The sequence below is a fragment of the Colletotrichum fructicola genome (assembly GCF_000319635.2).
Source record: "Colletotrichum fructicola Nara gc5 chromosome Unknown KSG_Nara_v1_contig01, whole genome shotgun sequence".
NCBI lineage: Eukaryota > Fungi > Ascomycota > Sordariomycetes > Glomerellales > Glomerellaceae > Colletotrichum > Colletotrichum fructicola.
In genome coordinates, this window is record NW_027094051.1 from 2,552,793 (window position 1) to 2,578,093 (window position 25,301).

Here is a 25,301-nt window from a genome sequence, read left to right on the forward strand (position 1 = left end):
AAAAAAAAAAAAAAAAAAAAAAAAAAAAAAAAAAAAGGGCGGAATATCCATCGAAACATGTTCTGCCCAAGGGTCTCACTCATTACCATGGATTTACACCCTGTCACGGCGCATCGGAGAATGAACCAGGGGCGACTGAGTAGGCTGCTGATGGCATGAGAACGCGCACGCGATTCGGAGAAGAAAATTCCTGCAACTCAACACGGCCCGGTGCGGCCGATAGCAGGGAGTACCCCGAGACCGGTAGCGCGTCAAGATCTTATTGCCGACGGCCTGTTGTGGTTTTGTAGCACGTGGAAGAGGGCGCATAATTGCAACTCATTTGCAATTCATTCCCTTCCGAGGTGGGAGATCCAATGGCAAGTCGTTTACGCACACGCCAGAATGGCATGGACTGGACAACGCGTCTCGAAACGCAACAGAATTGTTGCCTACAGATTCAGTAGGAGAATGTGAACCAAGCACAGTAAGATTCCGCGCGGGCTATGCCATGATTAAGTGACAAATTACCACAGACCGATTGGCGATTATGCTTTCAGATGATACGTATTCTTGAATGCGAGAGGTCGGAAGGCAGATTGGCGAGATTATTTTCGTCTGATCGTGAGCTGTAAGATCCGTGCTTCACGTCGGTCCAGTCGGCGGCCAGCTTTGAATGATTTAGCGTGGTGATGCACCCGTGGCACAGGTCAGGCAGGGCAAATGCCAGCTCGGAGATTCTTAGCGGTTTCCCCCACTGTTCCTGGGATTTCGGAAGCTTTGACGCTAAACCCCAGGGACCCTCTCTCGGCCTGGAGCCATTCCCAGAAGGAAACGCCCAGGCCGTCCCTGTCTGATTCCAGGAACGGGGTCTCACCCAAAGCAGCGGTATCCAACGACTGAGAAAGATTGAAATCAACCTGGGGCAATTGGGGTTTGGGCCTGGACGGTGGGTTTCTGTCCGCGAGAAAGTTCTTTCTCTCAGAGTTGCTGGATTAGGAAGCAAAACAAGAACAACACATCTCGCGACATAAAATGCACGCAAGCCGCAGCCGGCGGAGGGCATCTGTCACCGTTGGCAGGCCCTGTCGGACCTGATTCGCATCACGCAGCCGTGTGACGACTTGCATGGGACCCATATCTTGCCCAACGCTATCTTGACTCTTTTGGGCGGACGACGGCGCTGTCCCCTGGTTCATTCCAGCTGGATCCAAGCCCGCCTCGGCCAAAGAATGACAATAGAATTCGGGTCGCCGGAAAGCGGGAGCTGGTGCTGACCGATCAGGTAGCATCTGATGTGGCTGCCATGGTTCAGTTCGTTGACGGTGACCATCTAAATTTGGGAGGCGTTAGACAGGTGACTGGGCAAGGGAACCAAATCTAAGATTAAATGTCAGAATCGAGAGGCGAGTGGTCGATTACAATTATTGGCCTGATGCTACGCCGGTTAATCAGTTTCGACTTTGGGGTGGTAGTACTCGTACATGCTTTCTGATGAGGTGTGGTTGAGACTTTGTGAGGGATATTACCTACCGACCTAAGGTACTCTCCGGTATCAGTAAGTGGACGAAGATGGCATGAGCGATGCGTGAGGCAGAGACATGTGTGAAGTGAGGTGTTCACCCCGCGACGGCCACGACAGCCACGACGGACAGGCGAACACGTTGCATGCAGGCGGTCAAGTCCCCTGGGCTGGGCGGCTCCTGGCCCCGCTGTCTGCATGCAGCGGTAAAGACAGCCACGTTCGGACGATGCAGAGCTACGACAGCGTCATGGCAACCATGAGGAGATGGGTGCAGCAGGAACCACTGACGACGGCCGTGGGCTTCAAGGGGTCGACGTCTAGAGGATCTGCGGCTGCATCGCAATGGAGATGATGAAGGAGCGACGCAACTACACTGTCCAATTGCAGCCATCGACAGCGCAGAGTCAGGGCCTGTCACTGCCCAAGCCCATCACGAGCAGCCGCCACCTGTGACTGCTCTTTGCTGAATCTGGATCCACGTAAACATCGGGGAGCCGTTGCTCGTGATACAAAGACCTCGTCGTCGTCTTCTGTCTCCATCTCGGGTTTCGTCTCTGGCTCTGTCTGTCTCGATCCCCAGCAGCCAGCCAGCCAGCCAACTCGCTCGACTCTTGTCGCTAACCTGTCGTCCACCTTCTTGGTGTGTCTTGACTGTCTTGACTTTGTCTCTCCTTACACCAATCTGTACCAGTGCAAGTCACACACAACCACGACTCACTGCCATTCAATTCTTCACCTTTCGTTGCCATCTCCCATTCCACCACGACACGCACAAACACATACTACACCACCAGTTCTTCCCAAGGGAGACGGGTACCTGCCGCTACATCTGCATCGTCTAACCATCCCACCACCGCCGCTACCACCATCACCGCCAGCAAGGATAGCGCTACACTCCTGACGGATCACCAACTCCAATCCAATCCCCCTTCCCTGACACCCACCGCCCCCCCTGCATCTTGTTGGCCATCGGATCCCTACCCCAAAGGCTGAGCCAAAAAGTGGTCAACGTCTGAGGACATTAGAGCGACCGTGCTTTCAAAGGGGATAGGAGGCTCAGAGCGCAACAAAAAGCCCCTCATCTCGCGAGCTTCCCTCTGTCGCATTGGACTTTCCCGTCCTCTTTTTCTTTTGTCGCCGTCGCCGCTTGACAAACCCCCTGTCATTGCCCGGACCATCGTCATTGTCATTGTCCTAGTCTTCCCCAGCTGGCACTGACCACGCAGCTTGGAACTGCTGCCAGAGGACCCTGACAAGGTCACCGTCGCAAGACATCTCGACCAGAGAGACAATCTTTTGCGCCCAACTACACGCTACCGCCCCAACTTGGCTAAGGCCAGATCCAGAGACAGACGTCAAGCTATCGGGACGATCACACCTCGCGGGTCTCTGGTTTTAGCCTCTTCTCGGCCAGAGCGTGCCTCTTCTCCCTCCCACCCGACCAAATCGACCCGAAATTTTTCCCGCCAGCCAGGTCTTGGGTTGCTTCTTCTGCCGTCCCGTCCGCCAAAGAAGGATCTCGTCGCGCCTCCCATTCGCTGTCGGCTGCCGCCACGACTAAAGCAAGCAACCCAACCTTGCATTTGCGCTACGCCGCGTCCAGTGGGGCGTCGGGAAACAACACACCACAACCTGGAACCTGGCCTGACCTGCGCGGCCTAACAAAGGCCACGTCCAGTAAAGTTGCCATTCAGCGCTCCCTCTAGTGGTCGTGTTTAGTGGCCGGGTCCCTGTCCACGAACCGTGGCACCCACTAAATATTACCTTGAATTCGCCCAAACTATTTCATCATGTCCGTCACCACAACAACAGCGACCGCCGCATACGCGCCGACCCATCGGTCTCTCGCCAACCAGCCGCGCTCTCTTCGCAAAGCGACCAGCTTCACAAGCGCTTTCCCCTCCGCCGCAACCGCTTCTTCTCCCAGCCTCAACTCGCTTTACAACGCCCATTCGCGTCTCACTCCTTCGCACAAGACTCTCCCGCGGAAATCCTCCCTTGCTGCCCTTACTCCCAACTCGCTCGCCTCCATTCCCGATGTGAGCGAGTCTTACGCCTACAACAGCGTGCTAGCCGACTCGCCCGATCGCAACATGGCGCCCACCACTCCCGGTAAGCCCGGGAATGATTTTGTCATTGGCGATGTCGTCGAAGTGCCGGGCAACATGCTCGCTACTGTCCGATTTATCGGTTCGGTTCAGGGAAAGAAGGGCACTTTCGCTGGGGTGGAGCTGCATCCAGAGTTCTCACAGCGGGGGAAGAACTCTGGTGAAGTAGAAGGGTATGTGCACTTGTTCTCATGCGGTTTCCTTTTGAGAAACAACGGCTGACTTTGATTGCCCAGTGTTTCATACTTCACGACGACTTTGCCCGGCGCTGGTATTTTCCTGCCTGTCACGAAGGCTGTAAGGCGGGACTCTCCCCCCGGCTCCTCCGCGAGCTCATTCCCACATACACCCACGGCGAGCACATTGGGTGGCCTGAAAGTCGGCAACCAGAACTCGACAAACTTCACTCCTCCTACGCCATCGCTGCCCGCATTTAGCAAATCCGTCGGCCCTGGCATTGGACGTTCTACTAGTCCTGGACTGAAGAAGCCAAGCAAACCCTCCCTGCGCCCAGAGTCGCCGTCGCGCAAACTGCAAATGACGCCTGGGCCGAGGCCTTCACTGGCAACCCCCAACAGAGTCCCTTCCAAGTACACGTCTCCTACTGGCAATAGATTTGCTCAGAGCGTGCGTGGAACGGCTGGGGATCCTAGCAAGACACCCGGCAGACTCGACAGGAAACCTAGCGTGGGACCTCGCAGTGCTTCTGCCCTGGGCCTGTTTGACGAGGAAGCCACACCCACCGCCTTGCAGCGGACCAAAACAAACGGAAGCGTAACGTCGGTCTCGTCATATAGCTCACAGTTTCGGGTTCCTTCGCGTGCGGGCTCCAGAGCAGCATCGAGGGCAACCAACGATCATGAGGTGGAACGGTTGAGGACACAGCTTGAGGATCGTGAGAGACAGTTGAGAGACCAAGCAGCCACGTTAGCAGAGATGGAAAGCAGTCTTACTGAGCTGCAGACACTAATGGAAAACTCCGACATGACAGCCATGAAACGAAATAGTCTCGATGATAAGGACTCCGCGCAACTTCGAATGCTGGTTAGAGAAAAGAACGACAAGATCGCCATGCTTACGGCCGAATTCGATGCGCACCGAGCCGACTTCCGCAGCACCATCGATACCCTGGAGATGGCTAGTACTGAAACTGAGCGAGTGTATGAAAAGCGCATCGACGAACTCATGGGAGAGATTCGAGAGCTCGAGTCTCGCACTGATGATGTGGATGTGGTTGCCCGGCAATTGAAGCAGCTTGAGGAGTTGGTACAAGAATTGGAGGAGGGCCTCGAAGATGCACGACGTGGCGAAGCCGAAGCCAGAGGGGAGGTCGAATTCCTTCGCGGTGAGGTCGAGCGAACGCGTACCGAGCTGCGCCGCGAACGCGAGAAAGCCTCAGCTACGATGAACGGCTCCGGAGGCCCATCAAACGGCGATCGGGCTTCTGTATCCAAGGAACTCGAGCAGAAGGAAGACGAGATTCGAGGGCTGAAGGCTATCATCCACTCCCTCAGTCGAGATTCTGTCCCCGATACCGAGAAACCGGAAGACCCCTCGATCCGCGAGAACGCTATGGCGCGCGAGAAGTTGGAGAGAGAGCTCGCGGAGCTTCGTGCTGTTGTCAAGGACAAGAACCACCGCGAGGAGGAACTTGAGCGGGAGGTGGAGATGCTGCGTAGGGGTAGCGCCACAACTCAACGATCTGGTTCCATGACAAACGGTGGCGCCCAGCGCTCGTCACTCCGCGACTCACGTGACACCGTGGTGTTGACGCGGAACAACGAGCCTCGATCCCCCGAGGCGACGCACAAGCGTGGCCGCACCTTGGACACCATGCCTGAGAGCGATACCTACTCATCAGTTACTGAGAATAGCACTCTCTGGTGCGAGATCTGTGAGACTGGCGGTCACGACATTCTCACCTGCACCAACATGTTCGGCACCGACGGCGGCAAGACCAATGGTGACGGGAGGTCCATCAAGGACGTGACAAGAGAAGCGTTGAAGCCCATGGACGATGAGCACAAGCCCCCTCCTCTGTCGCCGAGACCCAAGGCATCATCTTCTCCTCCGGCTACCCTGCCTGCTGCTCCCCCAATCGTCAAGATCCTGCCCAACCCCATGGATAATGGACCTGTTGCTGGCAAGGATAGCGGCGTGGTAGACAACTCCAAGTGGTGCGCCCTTTGCGAGAGAGACGGGCACGACAGTGTCGATTGTCCGTTTGAAGATGCGTTCTAGGGGTACTGACTTCTACTCTTGGAAGCGAAGGACGCCCGCCACTTTTTGATGGTCCAGGTCTTGGTCTCATTGTTATATCGTCTTGAATCGCTTGGAGAGGTCAGCCTGTACGATGGGCGGGAGTTGTGTAGGATTTTGGGTGACAAAGCGGTGGTAGTTTTCTGTTCGTCATAGCATTTGTAGCGATGATACCACAGTTCACAGTAACGTTTCGAGGAGTGGAGGAGACGACACAATGGCCGTGGGCTTTTGGTACTGAAGCCACATGGCTTCTGCAACATCTTAATAGTAGACCTTAAAAATAAGAAGATCCTACTACAGATTACAGGCAACATATCGATGGCTCTGTCGCATGTGATGAATTGTTCTCGAAATCTGAGGCCGGCTGCCAGCACTTGCTGAAGGGACGGCTGCATTCGGACGGCAGGGGTCTTCCCGTCGGTAGCGGCCGGGGCTGCTGAGCGTTCAATGCCGTCTCCCGAGTTGGGTCTGTAGGGTGTTCCCCACCAGCCAGAAGGAGGTCCCCGTGGCGTTTCACGGTCTCTGCGCACGAATCCTTAGCTCAGCCGGGCATGGCGCAGCCAGGACAAGTACCACTGACTGGATGAGAAGGGCGGCAACCTTCAGCAGCAGCAGGAGCAATTGATCTGATGTTTCCCGTTCAATCGTCTCCCACGTCTCACAGTTTGCAGTATTTTCACATCCTCAGATCGCGCGTCTATCCTCACATCCACCATCGATTCTCGTCACCCTCTGCAACCTGCCTTTGCTATTTGCGTCACCTTTCGCGCGGTTCCGGCGGATACACTAGAGCACAGTCCCGCGTTCCCCGAAAACGACTTACAGAGCGGCACTGGGACCTGACGTACTACCGTACCCATCCTTGGCCTCTTTTTTTTTAACGGACCTGCGTCAGCTCCTTGCCCACTCACGGTTGCCGGGGTTGTGAGAGCTAATAGCTGTCCACTGCTCTGCTGTTCCTGATTCTTCACGGAGCCCAGTGACGCGCGCGCGGAAAGGTCGACGTAACCTCAATTCGCATCGAGGCTGTGCAGCTTTTCCTTTCCTTTTTACTTCTTCCTTCTTGCTTTCGTCCGTTGTGATCGCCTCACCGTTTCTAAACTGTTTACCGCCAACGAGGAGCTGTGTGATTGGACTCCCAATTGTTTGAAACCCCGATTCCGCCGAGAAAGAGAGCAGACCCTCCCCCGGACGAACCTCGAAACCGCAACAGCATCATACAAATCGCATCGTCGAATTGTCGAATTGAAAGTAGCCCACCATGGCGCAAATGCTCCTTGATATCGTCTACTCCTTCGGGAACTGCCTAAACTGCTTCCCCGGCTCCCCGACCCTCAAGATCAACAGCCGCAACTTCAAGATTCTCCGTCTCCTCGGCGAGGTAAGCCCACCTCCGCATCTCCAGTGACTGGCCCAGCAGCTAATGAACCCCTCCCCTTCGCACAGGGCGGCTTCTCCTACGTCTACCTCGTCCAAGACACATCGACCAATGAAGAATTCGCCCTCAAGAAGATCCGATGCCCCTTCGGCGCCGAGTCCGTCGCCCAGGCGATGAAGGAGGTCGAGGCCTACCGCCTCTTCGCCCGTGTCCCGGGCATCATCCACGCCGCGGACCACGCCATCGCCACCGAGCGCGGCGGCGAGCCCGGCTCCAAGACCGTCTACGTCCTGCTGCCCTACTACCGCCGCGGCAACCTCCAAGACCTCATCAACGCCAACCTCGTTAACCACACCGCGTTCCCCGAGCGCCGCCTCATGCTGCTGTTCCTCGGCGTCTGCAAGGCCCTCCGCGCGATGCACAAGTACAGTGGCGGCCCGCCGGTGGCCATGGAGCGCATGGAGATGGGCAACGGCGACGAGGAGGACTCGACGGAGATTAACAGCAAGAGGAAGAAGGGCAAGAACAAGGGCGGGAACAGGGTCACGAGCGCCGCGGCAGGAGGCGCCGACGACGAGGACGAGGAGGACCAGCAGAGGCCCTTGATGGAGGGGGAGACGCCTGGGTCGGGCGACGTGAAGTCCTATTCGCATCGCGACATCAAGCCCGGTAAGCTTCCATCCATCCACTCAGCAGACAGCCAGTACAGGGAACTAACAGTTATGGCAAAACAGGAAACATCATGATTGACGACTCGGGCTCCAACCCAATCCTGATGGACCTCGGCTCCATCGCCCCGTCCCCGATTGCAATCACCTCGCACTCCCTCGCCATCGCAACGCAGGACATCGCCGCCGAGCACAGCACCATGCCCTACCGCGCCCCGGAGCTCTTCGACGTCCGCACAGGCACCGTGATCGACACAAAGGTGGACATCTGGTCGATGGGCTGCACGTTGTACGCATGCCTCGTCGGCAAGTCCCCCTTCGAGGCCCGCTCCGACGAGACGGGTGGTTCGCTGAGTCTCTGCGTTCTCGGCGGCGACTGGCGGTTCCCCGACGAGGGCGTTAGGCGCACCGGCACGGGCATGAAGGGCAAGGCCGTTGATTCGGGCAACGGTGGCGCATCAGCCAGCGAGCCCAAGATCAGCGAGCCCATCCGCGACGTTGTGAGGAAATGTCTCAAGGTCGAGCCGGCTGAGAGGCCAGACATTGACGAGCTTATTGACATGGTGGAAACCGTCATTGAGGAGCTGCCTCAGGAAGGTTCGCTGTGAATGGAAAAGTTTGGGTTGGAACCGTGTATTGTATTATGATCTGTTCACAATTATTCCCGGGGAATTTGCAAGGCTTTTTCAAAGTCACCGCGGCGTTCTGGGGCGGGCGCTTGTAGGATCAAGGAACTAGAAAGTCATTCTGATTTCAAGTGTTGTTTTACATAGGTATTGACGCGTCCTCAGACTCAAGTCATGAGCATGTTCATCTCCTGTTATCCATCCATCACTCATTAGGTGCCGAATCACACCGCCAAGGTCATCTTTACGCTTTCTCAAAAGTCATCAAATGGCGTTGCAATTTCGTCGACTTCGGCAATGTCCGAGTCGCATTCATGATCGAGACCGCAGTCGCTGAGGCATTCATCCTACAGTTCCAGACGGTACGATGCAATCTCGAACGGTCGCAAGGTGATGTTGAACTTTCCATCGTCGATCTTGATCTCCTCGAGGTCATCCTCAAGCAAGTTGCACTTGTAGACGCGCTTGACGTCCCAAGTCGTCTCAATGGTACCCTTGCTTTGTCCACCAAGACTGTCATATACGCGCAGGATGACATTGCGGCCCTTGCGCTTGGGGAGGTCACCGCGAGTGACGTCCTCGTCATCCTCGCCACGCTTGACAGTGTCAAGGACCAAAGAGCCGTCTCCAGTGAGGGTGACTGGGCTCTTCGTCAGGGTCGACTGCGCAGCATCCGGCGCCGAGAGCAACTTCAGAGGGTTGTTAAAAGCGTAAGCCGCGCGGACAGTCGACGAACTGAGATTACCCTCGTGAGGGAAGATGGCCCAGCGGATTTGGTGTGTGCCCATATCGGCATTGCCGTCAGGGGCCTTTGGTGATCGCAGAAGCGAGAGACGCATCAAGTTGCCGACGGTGGCGAAACCGTACTTGCTGTCGTTGAGAATGGAGACACCGTAGTTGTGCTCGGACAAGTCAGCGAACCGATGACAACAGACCTCGAACTTGGCCATGTCCCAGCTTGTGTTGTAGTGAGTAGGGCGTCTGACGACGCCATACGCTGACTCATAGGATGCCTCGGTGTTCCTGACGTCGACGGGGAATTCGACCTTCAGGAACTTCATTGCCTCGTGCCAATCGACTTCAGCGTGGCACTCAACCCATGATTGCACTCCCTTAAGAGCAGCTGAGAGGGTAATCGTAGATTTCAAGGAGCTTTGCTCGCTGATCTTAATCTCCGTCGTCAGGCTGACACGGTGTGACTTTTGCTCGGAAATGGAGGTCTTCCCGCAGGTGAGCTCCTTCCTGGTGTCAAGATGGTAGACTTCGACATCCCAGGCTTGCCAGTAAAGGGGCTTGTCGTCAAAGACGACGTACTGGTTTGCCTTGCCTCCCTTTTCAATGACTTCGCGATCAGCGACGCGGTCATACAAAGAGGTGATGTAACCATCTTCGACCTTGACACGGAGCTGGTCATTCTGCAGCACGAAGACACCATCGCTGACCTCCTCGATTGTGACAGCTGGCTTCTCCTCATCGACCTTGAAGGGGCGAATGGCAAGCATTTGCCCGTCTCCGCAAGCCACACCAGCCTCGTTCTCAGCAATCTCGACAACCTCTCTTCGGTGCCAAGGGAGTGTATTCAAGGCTACGGTCTCGCTGATGCGACCAGTGGTAGTGGTAGAGACGCCGAGGACGTTGTGGAGATCCTTGAGGATCTTCTCGCCCGTCTTGAATACTTTGTCGTAAAGCTACCAAGATTAGCGGATTCGACGGTGAATCGAAAGGCAGTGCTCACCTCATCAGAGTCATCATAACACATTTCAATGGAACTGCCAGGGAGACAGTCATGGAACTGGCAGAGGAGGACAGCCTCCCACATATCGTCAATGTCCTTCTTGGGATATTTGTAGTCCTTTCCATTGTCGCTCAGAGTGGCAATGGTGGCAAGCCACTCAATGTCCCTGAGTAGGCTTTCAGACTTGCGGTTGTTGTACTTGTTGTTAGCTTGAGTAGTGTAGGTACCACGGTGAAGCTCAAAGTAGAGTTCGCCGTACCAAGTCACGAACGTCTTGGCCTTGGGCTCCAACTTGTCAAAGAAGTCATCGACGGTCTTTCCCATGTGCACTCTAGGCAGCATGCCAACCTGATCGGACATACCGCGGCATCGGCGAAGCTTCTCAAGGTGCTGCCAGGTAGGGCCGCCGCCACCGTCACCCTTACCAAAGACAAGCAGTGAGGTGTGATCTTGGTCCATGGACTTGTGCTGACTGACACTTCGCTTTACGTCGCCGAAGTGGGCTTCGGCAGTGTAGGTCTCGGAAGGCGGCATGTGGCAGATGACCTGGCTACCGTCAAGAGCAACCCAGTTGAAAGTGGTGTGCGGGAAATTGTTGATGTTGTTCCAGCTCAGTTTCTGGGTGAGGAAGCGGCTCATTCCAGCCAAGCGGCAAAGCTGAGGAAGCTGGGCAGAGTACCCAAAGGTATCAGGGAGCCAAAAGGTTTGGCAGCGTTCGCCAAAGTTGCTTTCAAAGAAGCGCTGGCCGTAGAGAAACTGCCTTACCAAAGACTCTCCGCTGGGCATATTGGTATCGTGCTCAACCCAGCTGCCACCAATCGGGTGGAATCTGCCCTCCTTGACCTTCGTCTTGACGCGATCGAACGCGTAGGGGTATAGCTCCTTGAGCCACTTGTATTGTTGAGCCTGCGAGCACGCAAAGTGCAATTCGGGATAGCGGTCCATCAAATCGCATTGGTTGGACCAAGATCGCACAACCTTGCGTTTCGTCTCGGCCCATGGCCACAGCCAGCAGCTGTCGATGTGGCAGTGACCAATGCCGTAAACCTGGTGGTCCTTGTCGGTGCTGTAGACTTTGTGAGAGTCGACATCTGGACCAAGGTACTCTTGTGCGATCTTTCGGCATTTTAGAATGGAGTCTTTGTTGCCGAGCTCAAAGGCGTCAATGATATTAGTGGCGACCTTGAGGGCCTTGTGCTGCTCCCATGACTCCTTGGGGAATTCGCGAGCAGCATCCCCAATGATCCAAATGTCGATCCAGAGGGCTCTCGCCTGGGGGTTGACGGCGACAATGTCGGCCTTACCGAGCTGGAAGTACTTGTTAGGATCCGGGGGTTGGATAGAATCTCCGCCGGGAGCGTTGCCGAACATGCCATTGCAGGCCATTTCGATGTAAATGGTGTGCTCCTTGCCGTCTTTAAACTCCTTGGGCAGAATCCATTCCGTACGTTCGCCGCCTCCGGTGAGGCCCTGGAGTGGCTTGCCGTCTTCAGTCCAGACCAAGCCCTCATTGTTGGCGTCCCAGTGCAATTCAAGTAGCTCCTTGTCACGCAGCTCTTCTGGTACGGTCAGAATGACCTTGAACCAGTGGGTGGACCAAGACGGTCCAAACCAAGCGCCAACCTCGGTCTTTTTGAATTCGTGAGATACGGCGTCTTCGAATGTCGGCCGGGTGGTATCAGGAGCGTCCCAGACGGACAGCTTGACATGAGGCTCGCCTGACGCGGTGCCCTCCGTCATCATCCTGGTCTACAATTAGCTGAATGTTCCCCAGATGGGGTACAGGGCGCAGTGGGGTTCACGTACGCCAGCAGGTTGTATTTCTCCCATTGTCCGCTGGAGTAGAACTGGTTAATTCTCTCCTTGTAGATGTTGGAGATCCATTGTCCGACGGGCCGCTGGGCCAGAGCTGGGTAGTCGCTCTTGCTCTTGAGTTCTCTGCCGCCACCCATAGTGGGCTGTCCTGAAGTGTTGTCGAGGGCGTGCTTGCCGGTCTGTTTCAATCGATTGAGGGAGCTGGGTGGAGCTGAGCGATTGTTCAGGCGACGATTACGCTGGAGCTCCGTGAGATGGTGATGGGTCGGCCTTGGGGTGGGTGATGGAGATGATGCGCCCTTATCAATAGCTTGTGAAGCTCTTAGGGCGTCGTTCATATACTGATTGAGGGTCTTTGATTGTTTTTGCTCACTGCGAGAAGGATGTCTGGTTAGCTTTCCTTGAAATCGAACGAAAGCAAGACGGACTCGAAGCTCCCGGGGGGAGCTAAGGCAGAGCACGGGAACACCCTGGCGCAGCTGGGCGACCACTGAAACACAGCCAGTGGGAGCGTGCGGGGACAGGCCGGTGCAGCCAAAGTGCGGGGAGGTTGGGTGTAGGTGGGCGTGTGATGGAGGGTGACGCAGCCGTCATGCGATCCCCCTTGATAGCCGGCGCATCACCGAGCTCCTCGGCGGATAAGGTCGTTTGGCACCGGGAATGTGTGTCTTACCTCATCTCGTCGACTTGGTGATCCAACGCCCAGAGTCTAAGACAGGAAGGTGATGGACGCGGAGAAGGACTGGATAGAACAGATGACTAGTGATTCGGCAGAATAGGCTGGTAAGGATATGAAAAGAGAATGAGGACAGACAAGCCACGCCGCAGAGGTACTCCAAGCAGTGCGATCACGATGCACAAGGTTGACGATGCAGGACGCTATGTGGCAGAGGACCGTTGAAGGGGTGGTGATGGAATTCGTGACGGAATAAAAACCATCAGTAACTCGAGAAGAGAGCGCTTGCCATGTTGACGAGAAACCTTCGACGTTGACCAGCTGCGTCGGGGTCGAAAGGCAGCTGGTAGCCAGAGTTTCGGAAGCATGCATGCCTCGCCGCCTTCCTGCTGGTCAACTCTATGATGCTTCGGAAGGCGAGATGCTGGGATATTGCCAGAGCGAAAAGACGGCACGACAAATGATGAGGTAGACTGTGCAAGGCTCTTGCTCCCACCTGCTGTCCATTCTTGCTGCTATTCTCGACGATCTTTCTTGCTGCCATTCTCTATTGTCGCTATTGCCCTGCCTCTTGCCATGGCGACGGCTGGTAATCATGTCGCCGACCAGTACGGCAGGTTAAACACAGTGCAGGGTGGTGCTGCGGTTGTGGCAGGTGACGAAACCAGAATGCACAGCCAGTGCAACGTCCTGCCACAAACACATCAACAAGAGGGAGACAGTAGTATTCAAGGTCATCTGTATGCGAGTAGAGTTGCACAACAGTTGCACAGCAGTTCCACAAGACTCAGTACACATGAGGTGCAACCTTGGGAGACATCGTCCTGTCCGCGTGTTTTAGCGATGCATTCGCCTGTATGTATGGGCTGTCAGTCGGGGTGGATATCTGGGGAAATCAAGTCATCGTGCAGCATCGTATCCCCATCAAGCGAAATGCGGCACGATCGCGATTCGGAATGCCCTCGCGGCCCATCTGCCCCAGATGACCAGCCGAAGGACGATTTGTTTTCCGGAATCCACGGCTGACCGAGAAATTGATCGGAAACCCCATGGATCGGGGCGACGACGGGAGCTCGGGGGATGGGGACGGCTCCAAGCGAAAACAGAAGGCAACGTGGAAGTGGTTCGAGGTCCATCTTGGTGCATTTCGCGGCGCCAAAAAGCTTCCAGAATATCAGCAGATGTCAACCAATTAAGGTTTACCGACCCATCTCGCTTAAGTGGTCACGGCTCACAATAGGACGATGTTCGCCCGATCTGAAAGCGTGCGCTCGGAACAAGATGAACTGGTCTTTGAACTGGTCTTGAGATGTGTGGAAAATATTCGTCTTGTTTCCTATCGACGGGATGCGGGATATTTATACTACGTAGTAGCCAGAAAGTGAGGTATGCAGATCGCCCAGGGTAACAACCAATCATCACATCATTGTCCATGTCCGTAACACCGTAGAAAATCCGAAAAAAAAAATGAGTAAAGATGCGCCTCCAACACCGTCCGTGCCGTTCCAAATCAAGATGACAGACCCGAGTTCTTGGCCCGGCTTCCAGTGCCGGTGCCGGTGCCTTTGTGAACAACTTCCGAGCCGTCTTCCTCATCCTCATCTTCATACAGGTCAAGGTCGTCCTCCTCATCGTCGTAGTCTTCCACCTCGCCCTCCTCGAGCTCGTCATCCAAGGGCTGGTCAAAGTCATCGTCGGCCTCGCTCTCACTCTCGCTCTCGCTTTCCTCAAAGCCGAGCACGCCGAGAATGGGCACCTCGATTTTGCGGTACTGGCTCCTGATCATTCCGTCGGCCATCTCGAACAGCTTGGAGTCCTTGTCTGGTGGGGGCTCCTTGTCCATGGAGAAGTGAGCCTCCTCTTGGTCAGCAAGGTCGTCTAGCGCCGGGATGTGCGGCGACGGAAGACCCTCGGGGATATTCATGACCCAGCGCCGGACACCTTCGCCCTTGGCCACTCGGGAGCGGGTGCTCTGTGCTCTTAACCCCGACCGGAAATGGCGCTTTTGCCTCCGGCGTCTCCGCTGAATCCGGTCGCGAATGTACCACGCCACGACCAACATGGCAGCCTGCATCATTTCCTGGCACTTTTGCCTGTGCATGTTTGCCCAAGCCTGACACCTTTGCTGCTGTGCATTAGAAATGGCCTGGCACCGTTGCTGGTAGTAGGCGGCAATGCGTGATACCATGGCGACGTATCTCGGGTCCATCGGTGGCTGACTAGGGTCCGTGCTTGGTGTCGGGATAGAGGTCGGCTTCGCCTGAGCTGTAGGCTGGGAGCTTGACGTCGATGGTGACTCCCTCTTCATCGGAACATTATGGTCGTCGAGGTTGGCCTCGGCAGCCTTGCGTTTCAGTTGAGCAGACAGCGGAAGGGCGGGTTTTCGGAAGGAGAGATGTTCGGGGGGAGGCGTGACGGGGGCTAAAGGGTTGAAGTTGATGGTAGGTAGATGCGCAGCCATAAAGGGTGGTTTTTCCAAGCAGCTTTGCTGTCGTGATATGTGTTGTTGGGCGGCGGTCTCGTTGAGACGGCTAATGTCTGATATCGTGGATATCGATGGGCGAGCGGCGGGTCGCTCTTGTTTCAGTTGTTTTTTGCTGGTTGGCAATAGACGCACTCGAGAAGAAGGCGAGTGAGTAGTAAGAAGTATTGTATTTGCGCAACTCTCGAAAGTCGTAGGAGAGGCGGTAGTAATAGTAAGACGAGAGGAAGAGACGGATGGTCGGGGGGTGTGGTGGTGTAAGAGTAGTTGTACTGGTGGCAGCAGATGAGACGGATTTTGGTGTGATGGGTGTGTAAGTGGACGGGGATCCGCTGAAGAGCAGACAGGCAGGCAGGATAGACGTATCAAACCAAGTGCTCGGTAGGAAAGGAGGGGGAAACGGGGCGCTGAAAAAGAGATATATACCTACATGGCCACATTTCAAATCGGAAAGGCAACATGACGGCGCATGCTGCCATGTTTGGGCCAAGGGTCTGATGATAAATTTGGGGAGTGAGCGGGAATGGGCTGAGAAGGAGTCGAAATCGGTCGATACCGAATGGCAACCGCGCCGTGCTGTTGGGGCCAGGGCGATACGTACCCCAGGGTACCCTGCCGCCCTACCGCGTGCGCGCAGGGACTTTCACCGACTCGTTGCACACTTCCATCCGCTTCAACGGCCAGCGGGCTGCCCGTCAGTGACAGGCAATCAATGGAATCCAGTCGCCTTAATTTTTTCCTTTCTTTTTTCCCCTTCCCTTTGCCCTCCTGTTCTGCTTTGTTCCATGTCTGTCATGCCCTGCAGCACACCCCTCGGGTACTCTAACAGACCAATCCGAAGCCAAGGAATGCATTGACCGCACTTAACAATGGCATTCTGGCATCCAACAGACACACCCAGCACCGCTGACTGCAACCAGCGTGCCGGCATAGGCTTACAGCTGGCGTCCTTCCGACCCGACCTCATTACATTCTCACATCACCAAGGTGGACTCTCATCCAAGCATCATACACTTTCCTCGCTATGGCATGCTACGATCTTAAGCCACGCTGCCCTACCCACACGTTCCCCATATGCCGTGTTCCCACATCCACATACGATAATGTTCTCAGGGAGGGTATCATCAGTTGGCAGGGCCAGCATACCTAACGTCAAGCACCCCATCCTGCAGTAGCCACACTCGCACAATAAGACGCACCACACCTTCTATTGACTCCAGTCAGACCCTATTTCCCCTTCTTTTCCCGAAAGCCGCGCCGGGTCCTGACATGTTTCCGTCATCTGCCATGCCGCGTGCTACTGGCTTCAACCCGGTAACCATTCAGGAACCATGATTCCCATTGCGTGCCTACCAGACCTGGATTTGGACATGGGGAAGTTGGCGGCTGCCATCAAAACTCGAGATAGAGTGCTCCGGGGTGGCGGCATCCCATATCGTCTGCCCATCTTTGATTGCCTACAGGCCACAGTCATCTGCTGCAGCGAGCATTTGGGAGCACTCCCTCGGGCTGACTGTTCCCCTTTTGGGGGCCCAGCGGTGCGTTGATCACAATGGTTAGCGAGCCATGATATGGCCATCCATGATGCGACCCCCGCCCTGTCAATCTCAACATGACGGTAACATCATTCGACCATCGCCCGCACAGCAGCGCCAACGGACCTGCCTCGCTGCCAACTGGTTGCTCCTACTGCACGTCGACCGCGTGTTAGTGGTCATCTAGGCGCTGCTGCCGTCCAAACACTGTGTTTATGCAACCCCCCCAACCCAAAGTGCTGTAGCGGTGCGGCCCAACTTACAAACGAAGGCGGTGGAAGGAGGGAGGAAATACAGTCTCGACACAGTGCTTCGACCCCACCACCAATACACACACACATCTCACTGACATGGAATCTACAGACGGGCCTCCAACAGCGCGGTCCTTTGGTCCTGCAGCTCCGTTCCATTTCTGTGGTCCCTTAGTTGTTTGGACCCAACAATGCACCAACGGTGCCCATGATTGTCGTTCCTACGTACGACTGGCCCAAATAAATGACGCTAGACGCAACCGACTCTCGTAAGACGATGATGCACACCAGGCAGGTACCCGGAAAAAGCACCAACACTGTCTCGAATCTTCTCTCTTGTTTGCCATCTGTTTAGACTCACAGTGAATCTTGCTGGGCTGCTTATGGATCATTTACCTTATCTGAACAACTCCTCACACTCAGACCAGGACAGCCGGAGCATTGCAACGGATACAAACGAAGACCCCTAATTCCGATCGTGGCCCTGCTCCATAAACCCCGTTTCTTCTCCGCCTCGCGTGTCGCACATCTCCAGTTCCATCTTACATCCGGTTTGCGATGTTTCGGCGATAACAAAACCTAACGCACGGCGAACAGTCATCGACTTACAAGCCATCGGCCGGTGTCGTTTGCTGCTATCTTGGTCCGTCGCATCTCCCCCAAGCCTTCGGGCCAACTCGACACACATCCGTACAGGGTTGTCGCCTAGTTTTATCGCCGCCCCGACCATGCCATGCCATTTCTCTCTCCATGTCCGTTCCACGCCGTCCCATCCCTTTCGCTAGGTAGCCATACCTACCATGCCATGCTACCTGGCGTGCCTAGGTGCCTAGATCCGTTCCAAGCCCTTCCCATAGGCCCCCACCCCCTGGCGACCTGTCCCAGCCCGGCGAGAGCCGCGATGCAAATACGCTGAGGTGAACGGTCCCAGACGCCTGGACTACCGGCCCCACAGCACAGCGCAGCAGCCTGTCAGGCGCCCGCCCTCCAGCGAGATCCCCCCTATGGGTCCCCATGGGCTCCGATCGATTCGGGCGGATTCGAGGCCACGGTCCCGAAAAATCTCGCGATGTTCTACGACTACAACGCCGCTCGCATGATTCGCGTCCAGCCTGAACCAACCCCGGCGCCCGCCCTCCACCCGGCTCATTATCTCATCATTTCCCTCCCCCGAACGTCACAACACCACATTCCTCGCCGCGCCTAGGCCCTTCACCCTTACCTTCTTAGGGCTATTCCTCTTGTGCCGAATCGGACAAACGCCTGAACCGACGTCACTCCCGAACAGCTCATATTGATGATATGCTCACATGTTGGCCCGATCACTCACCACACTCGCCTGTCATGACCTGGTGCCCCCGTTACTGACTGCTTCCCGATTGTCTATCCCCGCATCTCTCCGCCTGCGCCGCAATGGCTACCGATGGGGTTTCGGCCAAGACGTTGGGGTTGTGGGAATGCCATCCTGGCAATCGCCTGCTGGTGTCTTTGCCAGGGGCAAGAAGACAACGTCAACCGTGAAGCTTGACGATCTACCCCAGGGACTCCTGCTGCCGTTAGATCCCTGTCCCACGCAAGATGAGGCACCGGCCTATCCAACCGTGGTGCTGCAGGCTCGTCAAAACATGCAAAAGTTCGACAACTGCGTGCTACTGACGCGTGTTGGTGGCTTCTACGAGCTGTACTTTGAGCACGCCGAGGAGCTTGGCCCCTTGCTCAACCTCAAGGTCGCCCAGAAAAAGACGAATGCGGGCCCCGTTTCCATGGTAAATCTTTCTCACTTTTGTTCAACGCCGTGCTCGTATCCTCCTCAGGTCTGATATGTGATGGCTAGGCCGGTTTCCCTTTCTTCCAGCTGGACCGTTTCCTCAAGATCCTGGTCCAGGACCTGAATCGCTACGTCGCCATTGCTGAAGAGTTCCCCAACAAGGCGCCCGAGAAGATTAAGTCTGGTGGGCTGATGCACGATCGCAAAGTTGCTCGTATTATCACGCCAGGAACTCTCATTGATGAGAATTTCATGGATCCATATGCGAACAACTATGTGCTGGCTGTCCATGCCCATACGGCCGCGGCCCAGTCCGGAAGCGAGGGGGAAGACTCGACCCATACAGCCGCTGACCAGAGTCTGACTCCGGCAGCTGGTGACCCTGCTGAACCACTACCACTGGGCCTCGCGTGGTTGGACCTGTCCACCGGCCAATTTTACACTCAGGCTTCCGATCTCACAGCGCTGCCCTCGATCTTGTCGAGAATATGCCCCAGAGAGGTCGTCTTAGACAGCGAGCTCCAGACCCAAACCGGCCATGGGCTGTTTTCCATACTGGCTGAGGACCGGCACCTGGTCACGTATAGCCCGTTCGGCGAAATAAGGCGTCTTTCTGATTGGACACCCATGCTCGAGACTGAGATCCCGCAGCCTGTCCGGGACGCCTTCACTGACGATGAGGTGATGGCGGGGAGTCTGCTCCTCCACTACGTCAAGGAGCGGCTACTGGGGCTAAGCATGAAGCTGCAGCCGCCGCAGCGTCATGAGAACATGCAAATTATGACCATAGACAAGAACAGCATGCGCTCCCTGGAAATTAAACAGACCATCAGAGATGCGAACTTCCGCGGTAGCCTGTTACACGCCATCCGGCGGACTGTCACGAAGAGCGGTGCTCGACTGCTCAATGATTTGCTCAGTGCCCCGTCAACATCCCTCGAGGTCATCAAGCTGAGGCAGGATCTCGTCGCACGATTCATCGAAGACCCGGACTTGCGGGACGCTGTGGTTGTACTGCTCCGCCGCAGCCACGATTCCCAGCGGCTGGTGCAGAAGTTTGCGCTGGGCCGAGGAGAGCCGGACGACCTAGTAGCCCTGGCCAACACCACTCAGGCCACTGACAGCATCAAGCAGCTGCTTCTAGCAGCATCCGACGAGTCCGCATGCCTATCGCGGATGAGCTCTCGACTCGACCTGAAGAAGCCCTTGACTATGGCACGTCGCATCAAGGAAGCCATCGACGAAGAAGGCATCATCCATCAACATCAGATCGAAGAGAGCCAGGCAGGACAAATGATGTCTCTCGCGCAGGAAATCGTGAGCATGGAAGGCTCACAAGAAGACGCCGACGCCCTGCCAAAGGGTGCTGCTGCGGCTGCCAAGAAGAAACGCCCGACCTCTGTGCGAGAGGCGTACGCCGACGACAACGAGACGTGGATCATGAAGCCGAACGCCAGCAAACTTCTCCGCGAACTCCACAATGATCTGGCCACTCTTCATGCCAAGAAGGAAACACTCACGGAAGACCTCCGCGAACACCACGGTGCCACTTCCTTGACCCTCCGCTGGAGCCCCGCTCTCGGCCACTTCTGCCACATCAAAGGCAAAGATGCTCGCTCCGTCTCCGCCGACATCAAGGCCCTCAGCGCAAGCCGTTCGACACGTTCGTTCCACGAGCCCGAATGGACTCATCTCGGCCAGCAGCTCGAACAGGCCCGGCACAGCATCCGCACCGAAGAGCAGCGCGTCTTCCACGCCCTCCGCGCCGCCGTCGTCCTGAACCTCGTCAAGCTGCGTCGCAACGCCGCCGTGCTGGACGAGCTCGACATTGCAACATCGTTCGCCAAGCTCGCCGAGGAGCAGGGGCTGACGCGGCCGCTGCTCAACAACTCGTCGGCGCACACCATCATCGGCGGCAGACATCCTACGGTTGAGGGCGGCCTACACGAGCAAGGGCGCAGCTTCGTCCGAAACGACTGTCTCGTGGGCGGTCCCTCGGCCGGGAAGCTGTGGCTGATCACGGGTCCCAACATGGCCGGCAAGAGCACGTTCCTGCGGCAGAACGCCCTCATCACGATACTCGCGCAGATCGGCTGCTACGTGCCCGCGGACTACGCGGAGATGGGCATCGTGGACGTCATCTTCAGCCGTGTGGGCTCGGCGGATAACCTGTACCGGGACCAGAGCACCTTCATGGTGGAGATGATGGAGACGGCACAGATTCTCCGCAACGCCACGCCGCGGTCGTTCGTCATCATGGACGAGATCGGGAGGGGAACGACGCCCGAAGACGGCACGGCGGTCGCGTACGCTTGCTTGCACCATCTGGTCACAATCAACCAATGCCGGGCGCTGTTTGCGACGCATTTTCACAAGGTGGCAGACCTGGCCGAGGCCGAGGGGCTCTTACAGAACGGAGGCGTGGACACGTATTGCACGGACGTAGAGGAGGATGAAGATGGAGGATTTGTCTATATTCATAGGCTACAGAAGGGCGTCAACCGACAGAGCCATGCTCTGAAAGTTGCGCGGCTGGCTGATTTGCCGGAGCCGGCTATCAAGATCGCCAAGCAAGTGCTCGGTCACTAAGAATCTCATCTTGTACAATCACTCATACACACGGGCAATGAAGCAAAAGGGGACACACTGGATACGGCAGCACTTGTATTGTAGGACCTGCGACTTTGTGTACGTTAGCCATGATACCCAGTAAAAAGTAGGCTGAACGAGAAGAAAAAGATTTGTAAAGCATCCTCATAGGGTGGTGATGTGTGTCATCAAGAAAGATTCAGGGTTAAAAAGCTCTTGAACGTTTATATAATCATAGGACGCAGGTGGGTGAGTAAAAGTGAGATAGGAGTGGAAACTAACCTTTTGGACTTTGGGACGAGCATGCTTCAAGCATGTCACGTTCACCATTTCATCAGTCATGAGCCAGTCTTGCCGTCAAATGCGATGTGCTTAATTGACTGGCAACCCATCTATGTAGCCGTGCTTTAGATCGACATGTCGTCGTAAACCCAGTCGTAACCCAGATAGAAGCCGTCGTAACACCGATTTCCCGTCAAAGCATTTAGTCGCTGGGAAGGAAGTTAGCAAACACTGCAACACATCACTGGAAAGGGGTAGGGAGAAAACATACAAGAGACCGCCGAAGCCACCATCCTCGTCAGACTCCTCGTCCTTCTCGGACTCAGCCTTGGTCTCCTCCTCAGCAGCGGCGCCACCGGCAGCGGCGACGGGGGCGGCAGAGGCGTAGGCATCGGGGTTGGCGATGCGGTCCTTGAGCTCCTCGATCTCGGGCCAGCTGATCTCGGTCTCGATGGCGACAGCGAGAACGTTCTTGTAGCCGTTGAAGAAGGAGTGGATGACGGAGGGAAGGGTGGGGAAGTTGATGGCCAGGGAGACAGCGGCGATGGTGGCAATAGCACCGCCGAAGGCCTTGAGGAGCTGGTCCTCGGAGATGTCGAGAACCTCGGAGGGGAAGGTGTTGCCCTGGTCGTAGACCTGAGCGACGCCCATACCGTAGGTGAAGGGAGAGATGTTGAGCATGTTGAGGAGGGTAGCCTCGGAGGGGCCGACCTTGGTGTTGGCCTCAACGAGCTTCAGGTCCGAAACGATTTCAATGGTACCACGGGCAATCTTGGTGGGGACACCGAGGGCCTGGAAGAAAGAGGTCTTTCCGGGCTCCATGCCGGTGTTGCCAGCGGGAATCCAGACGTCGGAGGGAGCGACGGCACCGGCACGGGCAGGGGCGGCGACCTTGTTGGCGAGGATCTTGTCACGGATGTCCTTGAGGTCCCCGTTGGTGAAGACGAAACCGACGTTGCCCTTGACGAAGGGGAGCAGACGCTCGTACTCGGGGGCATCGGGGATGAAGGTCTTGAGGGCACGGCGAACCTGGAATATTTGTTAGCATCGTGTCGCGCGATGGTTGACTCGCCATTGACTCCCCGAGAAAACGTACCATGGTGTTCTTGCCCATCAGGACGACACCCTCACCACGGAGGGACTGTCTGATCTCGTGCATCTGCTGAGACGAGACATTGTCGACGGAGACGATGAAGATGGACTTGTACTCCTCGAGCAAGCCCTTGAGCTTGTCGAAGTAGCCGGCCTTGTTCGCAGATTTGCCCCCCATATCTTCTTATTTTATGAAGGCAGGATGTTTAAGGGCAAATGAATTTGTTCCTTGTTGGTTGATGGGAAATTGGGGTATCAAAATGGTGATGTAGCAGGAAAGAAAAAAGAGCCTCCGCGAAGCAAAAAGGTTTTTGCTCTCTGCTGCTTCGCGAAAATGTGTGGACCCACCCGGGGCCGACGAGCCAGCCAATTCCACTGGACCTTAGGGCAACCAACGGGCGGCCGGGGGTTGCAGGTCTGAGGTGAGAGGGTCAAGCATCTGCTGCTGCAGGGTATGGTGGTCCAAGCTTTTGAGAAAAAAGATACATGCCAGAAGTATCTTTTTTTTCACTTCCATAGTGGGGCGCATTTCAGATGGCCGATGAGTTCTTCAGTGAAAGTCCTATTCTGACCTCAGTTCCTGGTGTAGACAAGCTCAATTGATCTAAATGAGCCTACTCAACTTCCAGCAACCCGTAATGACGATGAAGATTCCGTACAACTTTGTCCAGCCCTGCGGCAACGTCATCTTTGCTGCCAGGGGCGGCAAGATTCACTCCTTCAGCCTGCAAGACGGCTCTCACATCTCAACATGGAAGCACCCCGACGTCGAAAAGGTCGCAGCTGCCTCGGCCACCAACGCCGCAGCAAAGGTTGAGATCGAAGTGAGCTCAGGAGTTCCCACACCTGCTTCCCCGACCAATGATGAAGATGGCCCACCAGCCAAGCGCCAGAGGGTTGAGAAGGAGGATGAGGTCAAGGACGGCGATGCCATGGTTGTGGACGAACCTCAGAAGCAGGCCGAGGATCAGCAGCAGCAGCAGAACGAAAACGAGAAGAAGGGCAAAAAGGACAGGAGGAAGGGAAACAAGGGCAACAAGGCCCAACACCAGCAGCAGAGCAATCGCTTTGCGCGAGTTCCGGACCAGCCCGTCATCACACTCATGACAACAACCAGCACCGGCAGTCACTTGCTTGCCATCTCAGGTCATAACAAGGGCCTGTGGGTACTCGAGCACGACGGCAAGGGCGGCTTGAAAGAGCTGAGCCAGAGGTATGTCAGCCCTCGTCTCCCGTTTCCTGGGTGAGATAGACTTTAACACATGCAAAGGACAATGCCTAAACGCCCCTGCTCCGTCCTCATCTGCCCAGACGACGAGACGATCCTGAGCGCAGACAAGTTTGGCGATGTCTTCTCCCTGCCCCTTATCCCCTCTGATAAGCCTGCTTCCACTGATGCTCCCGAGGAGCCCGCCGGGCCGGCAACACAAGCGTCAGAGGCCCAGCCCTTCAAGCCTGAAGCCAGCAACTTCACTGTGCACTCCAAAGCCAACCTCCGCGCCCTCAAGAACCAGCAGCGTGAGATGAACAAGTCGAAGCGCGACGCCCCCAAGGAGGATCCGACCTTCGAGCACACCCTCCTGCTTGGCCACGTCTCTATGCTCACCGCCATGACGCTCGCCGAGAAGGGATCCCGCCGGTATATCATCACCGCGGACCGCGATGAGCATATTCGTGTCTCGCGCTACATGCCCCACGCCCACATTATCGAGGGTTTCTGTCTTGGCCACACCAACTTCGTCAGCGCCCTGACTCTCCCCAGTCAAGACGTTCTCGTCTCGGGAGGTGGAGACAGTGAGCTGTTCGTATGGAACTGGGAGGCCGGCAATATCTTGTCCAAGTTCGACATCTTGGAGCAGGTTCGCCAGGTCGAACAGGAGGCTGCCAAGGTCGCGGTCTCCCAGCTCCTGTCTGCCACTGTCCTCGCCAATGGTCTGCCGGTGCCCGTTGTTTTGGTGGTCTGTGAAGGGTACGTCTCTGTTCGCCATGTCTTGAAGTGCTCACACTGACCTGTCACTTAGTGTCCCTGCAATCTTCGTGCTCCGTGTCTCAGAACAAAACACTCTGTCCCACGTACAGACAGTCTCTCTCCCAGGCAACCCTCTACACGTTGCCCCCATCTCCAGCGATAGTCCTCTGAGTACCATCCTCGTCACGATTGACCCGGCGGAGTCAAGCACTAATGAAAACGGCCTCGTGTCTTACAAGTGGACCGGCGCTGCCTTCTCAACAACGCAAGACTTCGTACCCCAGGACGCGAGCTTGACGGAGAACGAGTTTGATCTGACCCAGGAGCAAGTACGCAAGCTGCTGTACAACATTGGAGATTTGCGCAAGAAGAACGAGGAGCAGGGTGAGGAAGGCGAGGAAGCTGAGCAGCCAGAGCAGCCACAGGAAGCATCATAGTCACATCTTCAAAGTAGACAAATACAAAAACATGTGTATCATCAAATCGATTCAACGGATTATACTCTATGACCGTGAAACCGTGAACGCCTTCCTACCAAGTCTCGATGTCCGTCGAGCAAAG

At 55.9% G+C, this 25,301-nt stretch overlaps 7 protein-coding genes across 7 annotated transcripts; 4 read left to right on the forward strand and 3 right to left on the reverse strand.

The window, feature by feature from the left end:
* Positions 1 to 3,294: 3,294 nt before the first annotated feature.
* Positions 3,295 to 5,853, forward strand: tip1 (Tip elongation protein 1; the record flags this gene model as incomplete). Its single annotated transcript, XM_032032108.1, has 2 exons — positions 3,295 to 3,785; positions 3,849 to 5,853. The coding sequence occupies 2 exons, from the start codon at positions 3,295 to 3,297 to the stop codon at positions 5,851 to 5,853; spliced, it is 2,496 nt and encodes an 831-aa protein (XP_031888236.1).
* A 1,282-nt stretch (positions 5,854 to 7,135) lies between these two features.
* Positions 7,136 to 8,528, forward strand: ppk13 (Serine/threonine-protein kinase ppk13; the record flags this gene model as incomplete). The annotated part of the gene is made up of 3 exons (XM_032032107.1): positions 7,136 to 7,255; positions 7,321 to 7,921; positions 7,987 to 8,528. The coding sequence occupies 3 exons, from the start codon at positions 7,136 to 7,138 to the stop codon at positions 8,526 to 8,528; spliced, it is 1,263 nt and encodes a 420-aa protein (XP_031888240.1).
* A 365-nt stretch (positions 8,529 to 8,893) lies between these two features.
* On the reverse strand, positions 8,894 to 12,774 carry ams1-0 (Alpha-mannosidase; the record flags this gene model as incomplete). Its single annotated transcript, XM_032032106.1, has 4 exons — positions 8,894 to 10,234; positions 10,282 to 12,025; positions 12,088 to 12,468; positions 12,770 to 12,774. 4 exons carry the CDS (start codon positions 12,772 to 12,774, stop codon positions 8,894 to 8,896), a joined length of 3,471 nt encoding a protein of 1,156 aa, XP_031888239.1.
* A 1,508-nt stretch (positions 12,775 to 14,282) lies between these two features.
* On the reverse strand, positions 14,283 to 15,233 carry CGGC5_v000743 (uncharacterized protein; the record flags this gene model as incomplete). Its single annotated transcript, XM_066150711.1, has 2 exons — positions 14,283 to 14,897; positions 14,958 to 15,233. 2 exons carry the CDS (start codon positions 15,231 to 15,233, stop codon positions 14,283 to 14,285), a joined length of 891 nt encoding a protein of 296 aa, XP_066009878.1.
* A 3,432-nt stretch (positions 15,234 to 18,665) lies between these two features.
* CGGC5_v000744 (MutS protein-like protein 1) lies at positions 18,666 to 21,397 on the forward strand (the record flags this gene model as incomplete). Its single annotated transcript, XM_032032102.2, has 2 exons — positions 18,666 to 18,806; positions 18,875 to 21,397. 2 exons carry the CDS (start codon positions 18,666 to 18,668, stop codon positions 21,395 to 21,397), a joined length of 2,664 nt encoding a protein of 887 aa, XP_031888433.2.
* A 484-nt stretch (positions 21,398 to 21,881) lies between these two features.
* p0 (60S ribosomal protein uL10) lies at positions 21,882 to 22,949 on the reverse strand (the record flags this gene model as incomplete). The annotated part of the gene is made up of 3 exons (XM_032032101.1): positions 21,882 to 21,888; positions 21,951 to 22,708; positions 22,776 to 22,949. The coding sequence occupies 3 exons, from the start codon at positions 22,947 to 22,949 to the stop codon at positions 21,882 to 21,884; spliced, it is 939 nt and encodes a 312-aa protein (XP_031888434.1).
* Positions 22,950 to 23,409: 460 nt separating this feature from the next.
* trm82 (tRNA (guanine-N(7)-)-methyltransferase non-catalytic subunit trm82) lies at positions 23,410 to 25,177 on the forward strand (the record flags this gene model as incomplete). The annotated part of the gene is made up of 3 exons (XM_032032100.2): positions 23,410 to 23,984; positions 24,042 to 24,740; positions 24,793 to 25,177. 3 exons carry the CDS (start codon positions 23,410 to 23,412, stop codon positions 25,175 to 25,177), a joined length of 1,659 nt encoding a protein of 552 aa, XP_031888431.2.
* Between the last annotated feature and the right edge of the window lie 124 nt (positions 25,178 to 25,301).